At 36.7% G+C, this 9750-nt stretch overlaps 1 protein-coding gene across 1 annotated transcript in view; it reads left to right on the forward strand.

The window, feature by feature from the left end:
* tep1 (telomerase-associated protein 1) overlaps positions 1–7926 on the forward strand; it is a 59093-nt gene extending 51167 nt beyond the window's left edge. The window contains exons 49-56 of the mRNA XM_015395697.1: positions 614–744; positions 1408–1532; positions 1688–1831; positions 1970–2069; positions 3923–4046; positions 4567–4649; positions 7080–7184; positions 7322–7926. Coding sequence (XP_015251183.1) covers positions 614–744; positions 1408–1532; positions 1688–1831; positions 1970–2069; positions 3923–4046; positions 4567–4649; positions 7080–7184; positions 7322–7441 — 932 coding nt within the window. The 3' untranslated portion in view covers positions 7442–7926. The remainder of the gene's footprint in view (positions 1–613; positions 745–1407; positions 1533–1687; positions 1832–1969; positions 2070–3922; positions 4047–4566; positions 4650–7079; positions 7185–7321) is intronic.
* Positions 7927–9750: the final 1824 nt, after the last annotated feature.

Genomic DNA, 9750 nt, shown 5'->3' on the forward strand with positions numbered 1-9750 from the left:
AAGTTACAAATACAAGGTACAAGATTTAAACTTTGAAACATTACAAGTACAAATCTCAACTTTATGAGAAAGAATGACAAATTTATAAGAAAAAATCACAAATTTATAAGAACAAATAGCAAATTTATAAGAAAGAATCTCAAATCAATGAGAACCAATTGCAAATTAAAAGATCAATTTTCTTTAAAAAGCTGAAAACAAGTCACATATCTGAGCACATATTGCAAATTTATGAATACCTTCACAAATTTATTAGAATGAATCACAGGTTAACAAGTGCTAATGAGAACTATGAGAAAAAACTACTATGAGAACAAATCACAAGTTCTTAAAAATTACAAATTTGCAAGTAGAAATTGCTAATTAATCAGTACGAATCACAAATTTATAAGAACAAATTAGAAATCTGAGTATGAAATGTATCAGAAATGTGCAAATGTGTGTTGACAACAATGACCAAATGCAAATGAAGTTGTTTACTGTATTGATTGAAATTTAGAGACCTATGATTAAGTTTAGGTAATTAAGTGCTGGATTTAACTGTAACAGAAATCAAACTGCTTCAGTCTGCTGATCTGATCAATACCAGGCCGATTCTGTCTGGTGTCTGCAGATACTGCTGCCAACCTGAAAGGCCCCATCTCAGCCCTGTGCTTCTCCAAGGATGGGGACTTCCTGCTGGTTGGCTACGAGTCTGGTTTGCTGGAGCTGTGGCAGAATAACTCGGTGGTTGAGCATAAGCAGGTTAAAATAGTTTTTATGTTTCTTCCAGCTTCTGTTCTAGTAGTAAATTACTGTCCCATGTAAAGCTAAACATCTAGAGCCATTCATCTTAGTTTACACTGGAAAAAATCTAAATCTAAATAAGTCATTATTTTCTTAGAATAACTGTATTTGTTCTTGAATTGAGGACGTAAGAGACATTTTGCCAATGGAGCAAGACAATTTACATTTAAAATAAGAAAACACAATTACATTGTTTTATTTCAAGTGCATATGATCTTATTATCTTGTTTCAAGAGTAAAAATACTCATTCCATTTTCAAATAATCTTATTTACCTGCTCAAATTAAGGGTAAATACACTTAATTTAAGAAATTTTCACTTATTTCTAGATGGTTTTTCCAGTGTAAACATTGAATTAGAGCTGCAGATTATCAGAAATCTTCCCCATCTGTGCTTCCATCACTCTAACATTTTAGTATTTCCAGCATGTCTACCAAGACTCTGTCCAACTAACTAAATATTGCATTAGCATGGAGAATATCGCTTGGAATAAATTAGGAAATACGTATCGCACTCCAATAGCCATTTGAAATATGAACATTGCCCACACTTGTTATTAAAATGGTGATATGTTTTGTAGCTGTATCAATTGGTTATGTTCTGGGATGGTTTCTGTTTCAGGTATCCGACGGCCCCATCACAGCCGCCTGTTCCATGCCTGACAGTCAGTTCGCTGTCACCTACATGAACACCATGGTTGTTGATGTGTGGAAGATGGTGTGGAATCAACAATACAGCAAAGCTTGGTAAACAAAACAAAAAAAAACACTTTCTGTGCTACAGGAAGTTTTTATGATTCCAAGAAATATCATCAATCAACAGATCAAGATTGTGTCTGAAACTGCTTTGATAATCTAAGGTTTATTAGTAAACCTTAGTTCTGATATTCTGTTGCTTCCAGCCTGGTGAAGGTGAAGAGCCACAAACAGATCCACCCGACGATACGCCTCTTCTACAGCTCCATGCTGATCGGCGTCACCAACCTGGGACATATGTGTGATGTGACCAGTGAAGACCAAGACCAGTGGGGGAGTTCCTGCTCAGTGTAAATGTTCTGTTTTCTCACTCATTGATTCTAGGAGAGGATTCAGGCGACTCTGAGAGACACGTTTTCTTGCTGTTATGTGATTTTATCGCTGTTTCATACGGTGCGTTGATACCTAAACATGTCTCTTGTTTGCAGCTGGAGTCAGAGCGTCAATGTTCTGAGTGTGGTTCGCAATGATGAAAAAAGTGTGTGGTTGACTGGCGAAGGCGGCGAAGATGGTAGCCTTGGCTTTTTTGTGAGTTTTTTTTTCATGCCATTCTACAATTATATACAATGCATTTTGGTTAAAAGATATTCAAGCATTTAGAATTAAATGAAAGTGAATTAATTTCAGAAGTTTTACATTTTTATTTAATGTGTTATTCTACAAAAAAAAACAAAGGGATAATATTCTACACTTTAAAAAGAAATTCTATTTGAACATTTTATCCTTTGAAATGTCCATGGCTCATGATCGAAGAAACAATGCCAAACCCTACTATGTTTATTTCTAAAGCACTTAAATTATAACATGAAAGCTGAGAGAAGTGCAGTTCAAATATGCAAAAAAAAGAACAATAAAATAGTAAAACAAGTATACAAAAATAGAAATCATAATATCTCAAAAACAATGAACAAATCCACTATTAGGACACAGATGTCAAATCACTTTGAGTTGAAATCCAAAGCAATTAATTGTTGTTTTTTCTTTTTTACAGTTTTTAAAACAGAAAGAAATTAGGCCTTCCTAATGTTTGGAAATGGCTCATTCCACAATTTAGGAGCCAGAGTTGTTAATAATAATAAATAATTGAACTTTACTGATCTCACACTGGAAGAATTCACCTCTGCATTTAACCCATCCCCTTGGGGAGCAGTGTGCTGCCATTGTGCTCATTGTGCTGCATTGTGTTCCTCATGTGCTCTCAGACCTTTGTATTTAAGCCGGTTTTTGAAAAACAAATAAAGATGGTTCATATCTTTTTATGTCATCACACTGTTTTCACAAGGAAGTACATTACACAGTCACAGCTACTGCAAAAGTTGTAAATGATATTATTGAAGCCTTGGATACAAATCACTACTTTGTTGTACTTTTTATTAACCTGTCTAAGGCATTAGACACTGTTTAACACAGCGGTTATTAAAGGTGCGCCACAGGGCTCCATATTAGGTCCAAAGCTGATTTTAATGTATGTAAACAATGTTGTTAAAAACGTTTTTCCACATTTATATGCTGATGATATTGTAGTTTATGGCTACAGAAAAACTGTTCCTGCTGTGTTTGAATGTCTACTGTCTCCATTTGACTCTATTCAGTCTGACAGCCTTCATCTTAGGTTACGTCTAAATGCTGGTTTATGTTTGGCTGTGACTCCATCCTTGGGAGAAATATCAACTGTGCTGCTGCCATCTACACCTTGGTTGCCCTGTTTTCCAGTGTAGTCCTGTTTCTCTGACCGTGACTGGCTGGATGTGCTCTCTTCATCCTCTGACATGGGTGCTGGCTCGGAGCTTGTCTGTCTGGCTGTGTGTTTCCTGGACAGGGCCGCCTTTTACAGCTGCTTTTTGTATCTCAGCTTCCTCCTCTATATCTGCTTCCGTCTTCCCTGAACCCAGTCGGCCTCGGAAGAAAGCCGCCCACACTGAGTCTGGTTCTTCTGGAAGTTTCTTCCTGTTAAAAGGGAGTTTTTCCTCTCCACTGTCGCTACAAGCATGCTTAGTATGAGGAATTGAGTCGATGCAATCAACTGGTTTTCCTTAGATAGAAAACTTTGAATCAATCTGACGGTATGATCTAGTAAACTGTAAAGTGCCTTGTGATGACATGTGTTGTGAATTGGTGCTATAGAAATAAACTGAATTGAATTGCTTAAATAAAAAAGTCAGGTTGTTTACAAACCAGAAGAAAGTTTAACGAGACCTTCTTTTCATAGTAACAGCAATTGAGCCTGTTGGCAAAAACTGACAAACAACCCTCTTTTAAATCACATATTGAAAATGTGCACAAGGAACCATATTTATCAAAAGATGATAAATAGCCAGATGTATTGCGTGAGATGATTAACTGTGTTCCTTAAATATTCATAAGGTTCCTTTTCATTTCAGTTTGGCATGGGCTCCTCAACTGAAATAGCGACGTCTTTCTGCTCAGTGACAATGAAGTTCAGTGACGAGAAGGAAAAAGTGGAGAAAAAACAAAGCACTATAACAGCCATGACAGTGGATCAAGGTACCAAACACAACAGATATTAAAGGTTGTGTGTTTCACTGCTGTCATGAAATGAGTGGTTTTTATACTAAAGCAGAAAAAACAAACTGTGACTTTCATGGATTTAGGGCTGCAACTAATGATTAATATGCAAATTGAAGAATTAAACCAGATGAAACTCAGACTTTTCCACTTGAGGAGTTCTGGATAGAGTATATTGGAAGATTACATTTTTTAAAATCTTAAATACCAAATGTTTAGATATTTTTTTTTTTACAATTTTGGTATAATTACTGCTCTAAGTGGGTTTCTCTGTGACCCAAATACATGTTTGAGAGTTTCTATACTCCAGTTAATGACTACTACATTAGTTTAAGATTATTCCAATAATCTATTAACTGCGATTAATCTGATTCATTGTTTCAGTCCTTCATGGATTACAAGTTTGACCAGTTATAACAATGTTATTATTGAATTCATAGCGTTCGATGCTGTTATTAAACTACTTTGGTAGCTTTAATGTGATGCTTCTGTTTTTCAGAGTTTGTGGTGTGTGGAGATGATGAAGGCAACATGTGGTTCAATCAACATCCAGACATTTCATCATGGAGCAAAAGAAAACCTGTAAGGGCTACAAAAAAATCTGTTATTTGTTAAGAAATGCTCTGTGTTTAACACCCGGAAGCTTTCTCTCTAAAGTTCATTCCCTGAAAAGAGATCAGTCAGGACAAACTCTTTAAATAACACTTCATAATGTATATGGATTAAATAACCATGAGACATGGCAACAGATTTTGACATAAATTGTAATCTTATTCAGACCAGAGAAGTTACGTAGGGTTACAGAGGGCAGCGCTTACCAACTGGGCTTACTTCTAGTTTGAGATGCCCAAAACCATAGTCAAAGAAACATTTTATACAACTCTTTAAACATTTCACAATTATTAACTGAAATAAGAAAAATACCTAAAAGATGGCCAAAGAAGGCAATTGCCCCATTCACCCAACCTTTTTGAAACCATGTCGAAAACTGTCCGAGCACGGTAACCAAGATAACTGTTGAGTCTAAATGGTAGTTCATCAGTAGGGCAAGGCAAATTTATTTGTATAGCGCAATTCAGTACAAAGACAATGCAAAGTGCTTTACATGATTAAAACACAGGAAGATAAAACAGAATCCAAGCAAGTAGGAAAAAATAAAAAAATAAATACAGGGCAGTTTCAGTTCTGGCTCAGTTCTCAGATAACAAAGAGCACAAAGCAGACCTCGTCATCTCCTTACAGTCATCCTCCGTAATCATGAAATTTCAGACATTCATAAAAATACCAGCTTCCCTACCTAGCTTCCCTACCATGCCACATGATTTCCAGTGATGATTCAGCTTAGCAGTTTGATGAACCCCAACGTCTGTTGTTGTTCCCTGCGTCTGTAAGCCCTGATTAGACTATCGTTTGTCGTATCCACTTCCCAAAAGCCAACTCTGTCAAGCAAATTCACCAAACGCTGCCTTCTTTGCCTAACTCTCCACAAACAATGACATATCACAATCATAACCCCACTTCCTGAACGTTACAGGCACGGGCATGATGGTTTGCTTATTAACATCTAGACAGCAGTAGTACCGTAGATCACCACTAGGACGCGAGAAACTGTGCTGGCGTGGTGTGCAAATGGTCGTAAGGAACCGAGCTCGGGATGGTAGTGTAAATGTGGTAAATGCCATCAAAACGATCCAAGACCAACAATCCAATCCAACAAACAGATCCAAAGGAAGTAGGTTAAAAGTTAACCTAAAAGTGACCCAAAACAGGAGTTTTGGATGAACCTGAAACTAATGGATGCTTAATATTTCTCATTGGAAGAACATCTCTGACATTTCTTTCCAGTAATTTCCTCCTCCGCTGGTCACACCTCACCAATTCAGTTAAAACACATCCATGAAATCCAGCTAGCCGCGATGGATAACAGTGTTTTAAAGAGTTTGTCTTCAGATAAAGGCAATATTTGTGATTTCAGGCCCCGTCCACANACTTCGTGTGGACGGGGCCTCAGATTCCCCTTATATATGGAGAAAGAGATTAACCACCATCAACACTTTTAAATATATATTTTTTTACTTTTGTGTTTGAAGAGAGAATAAAATAATCACAGGATTATGGATTATTTACTGTAATAAATGTTTTTTAAAGATTAAATACTGTGTTGGGCTAATGATGCTCCTGGGCAGCTTTGATTCCAACAAAGTTTAGTTTCTGATTAGCGACAAAAAAAAAAAAAAAAAAACATCTCAGCAGATGTGCAAATGAATACTTTTACATCTAATCTCATACTTATTATTTTTTTCTAATATTTTCCATAGTGTCTCACTTTACAAATAGTATCTGTAATTAGAATAGAATAGAAAATCCCTTTATTTTCCCACAATGGGGAAATTCTGGTGTTTATAGCAGCAAAAACATTACAGAAAAAAAAAGTTACACCTTAGAAAAATGTATAAGAATAACATAATTGTGAAGAGTTGAAAGATAAATAATAAAATACTGTACTGTAAAGTATTTAACAATATAAAACTGTGCAGCTGGAGAATTAATAACCAATATCCAGCTATGGACTTTTCTACTGTAATGGATATTTGAAAATAGCAGCAACATCAGAGATGTGCAAAATGACAGCAGCAGGTTATTTAACTGACTAAGATAGAAACTGCAAAATCAGCCTGAATGTAAGAACTTGTAGAGGTTGTTGGGAACAGTGTTGGTTATAAAGTCTTAACAGCTGCAGGGAAGAAGGATCTGTGATAACGCTCCTTGGTGCATTTAGGGTGAATTCACAGTTCATTAAATGCTGTATATATTTATATTTGTTTGTTTGTGTTTAGCAGCCGAAAAAATTCCTCATACATATAGAGCATCATTTGGTTATCAATCTTTTACTAATTCGGATTGTTATATTATGCTTTAAGTCCTAAGGAGTTGATCCTTTTAAAATAGTCATTTTGGGTTTGATTAGGAGAAAACAGTAGTATCATTAGTTGTTTATAACTCTGTCCTCAGGTCCATCTGGACAGGATCAGTGAGCTGAAACTCACTGACAGCGTCATCATCTCCGCCTCCTATGACCGCACGCTGAAGCTGTGGGACAGAAACACCAAGAAACAGGCAAGCATCTGTTTTTCAGGATAGACTCTCTGAATCATAACACCCACTCAACTTCTCAGGTGCAGTTTTATTCTCTGTATTTAGTCAATTATCTGTGTCTTTATTGTCCTTTTTGTTTTTTTATCATCGTCATTCAGGTGGGAATGTTTGTGTGCGGCGGTCCTGTTCTGTTTCTGGAGCTGAACCCAAGAAAACCCAGTGAGCTGGTCTGTGCTGATGGACAGGGGAAGCTTTACTTCCTCTCCTGGAAGGATTAGACGTCCTATCAAATCCCTTGCACACATTAGCAAACTGCTTACCAAAGATTTGTTTAGTCCTCACAAAGTGCAATGCTTGAGTAAAGAAGACTTTAATACTAACGATTGCTGCATATTAGAAGGAATAACTATTTGTGTTTTTCATGTTTAATTTAATCTTTGTTTAGACGTCTGAGACTCAGAGGCTGTATGTCGTCTGATTAGATCTATTTTTGTTTTTTGTCAGGTTTATTATCCAACAATAAATTGAAAATGAATAATAATTCAACCACCTTATTCCTTGCAATAAATCTCCTGAAAGGTCTTAGATTTTAGTACATTTATCACATTCCAGCCACACTGACTGCTTCGGTTGTATCATTTGTTGAAGTGCATTTGTTTGCGTTTAACCTTGAAACAACATTTCATTCATTGAAGTTTTAGATGGTAGTTGCTGCTAATCCTGAGGATATTAAAAAAATATCCTCATATACGTCTAATAAAAAGTTGGTAAGTGGCTCAAATGCAAAAGCATTAATAAATCAACACTTCAATGTAATTGCCTCCATAAATCAACATTCTGGCTGTTTATTCTGAGTCAAAGCAATGTAAGACATATTTGGAGATCCAAGTTTTACTTGTTTGGCTGTTCTAAACTCTGAATTACATACATAAAACTAAATACTTTATTCTGAAAAATATCCTTAGCAATGTGCCATGTAATGCCAAAGGCTTAGCACCAAATTCTGGCAATTTCACAAGTTTTTTGACATCCTTTGACATCTAGTCTGTGTGCTTTGGGTCTACGCCCCAGTCTGAAGCAATCTGTTGCCTGTTTTTATCCATGAAGTCTCTCTAGTTGTACAGATTGATGCCTGGATTCAAAATACATTATATCGGTTAAGGAACCTTTTGCTGTTTATAAAGCCACTCCACCTTACAGGCTTGATAGGTTCTGCAGAGATTATTGTCCCACGGAAGGTTCTCCGCAGAGGAATGCTGAAGCACGGACAGTGACTTGTTAATTGCCCTTTCTGACCAAGGCCCTTCTCCTCCGATCGCTTAGTTTAGACGGCTGATCAGTGAGATTCCCACCATTTCCAAACTTATTCCATTTGGCAAAGATGGAGGTCTCTGCTTTGTTGTAACCTTAAGCAAAAAAAAAAAGTTCCTCTGACTTTATCCTTTGTATTTGCACTCTAACATGAAGCTGCGTTTACTACAGGTGGACTCCATTCAGCTGCAAACGCATCTTGAGATCAGAGAAAATATGTGTTTCATGCAAAGGCTGTGAATACTTACATTTGTTACCATTCTATTTTTGATTAAATAAAGAGTGGTATAAAGCCGTAACATAATAGGTAAAAATATGCAGCAGATAATATGTATATATTTGTTCTCATGTCCATTGTAGAACAAATATCTCCAAATGCCTGCAGCGAGTAAGGAAAGTTCTGACAAGTCAGAACAAGGTCGAGGCAATCAACGGCTATGCCTTACCAGTAATCGGATACATTGCTGAGATAAGTTGGTCTAAGGAGGAAATTCAGGACTCTGATGTTAAAACACAAAAACTTATCCCCAGGCTTTAAACCAACTACAAAGAAGGAGGCAGAGGCCTAGTGAGAACCAGAGCCACCATTAAAGATGAAACATCCACGCTCCTAGAATCCATCAGGAAGATGGCCCCAAAGGATGAAGCACTCAGGGAATGTCTCAGCTGGAAGCTGGAAATGAAGGAACAATCATTTGAGGAAAAACCCCTGCATGGTATGTATCAACCACAGATAGCTGAAGTGGCTGAAGTGACTAAATCCAGACCAATGGATAAAGAGGGCTGGGCTCGAGAACAGCAGAGAAGCAATGATCATAACAGCACAGGAGCAATAGAGGCCTGGATCTGCCATAGCAGGTGTTGAGGTGAAATAAGATACTCTGTCGCTACACTCACCTCCCCAGGATTCATTGATTGATGGAGAGAAAAAAATCATATTAAACAGAAGTTGGAGATGTTTTTCTTTATCAATTGATGTCCAGAGAGACTGTGCAGAAATCTACCTCTCCCAAACCTTCTGTTGGAGCTATTTATTCTTTATTTCTTTATCCATTTGAATTGTGTTAATTCCTAAACTTATATATTTTTTGTATTATTTACAGACTTAATTTATAGGTTAATTGTTGCATTTTTGTGCATCTATTTTTTGTTGTTTTATTATTTTTTCTTTATTTATTATGTAAAACAGGAAGAAATGTGGGCGGTCCACTTTCTATAATTGTAGGAGCCTAGTAAGGACCAGCAGGCATTTAGGTTTGGTGACTAACGGTTTTTA

The sequence above is a fragment of the Cyprinodon variegatus genome, unplaced genomic scaffold (assembly GCF_000732505.1).
Source record: "Cyprinodon variegatus isolate N-32 unplaced genomic scaffold, C_variegatus-1.0 Scaffold753, whole genome shotgun sequence".
NCBI classification, from domain to species: Eukaryota; Metazoa; Chordata; class Actinopteri; order Cyprinodontiformes; family Cyprinodontidae; genus Cyprinodon; species Cyprinodon variegatus.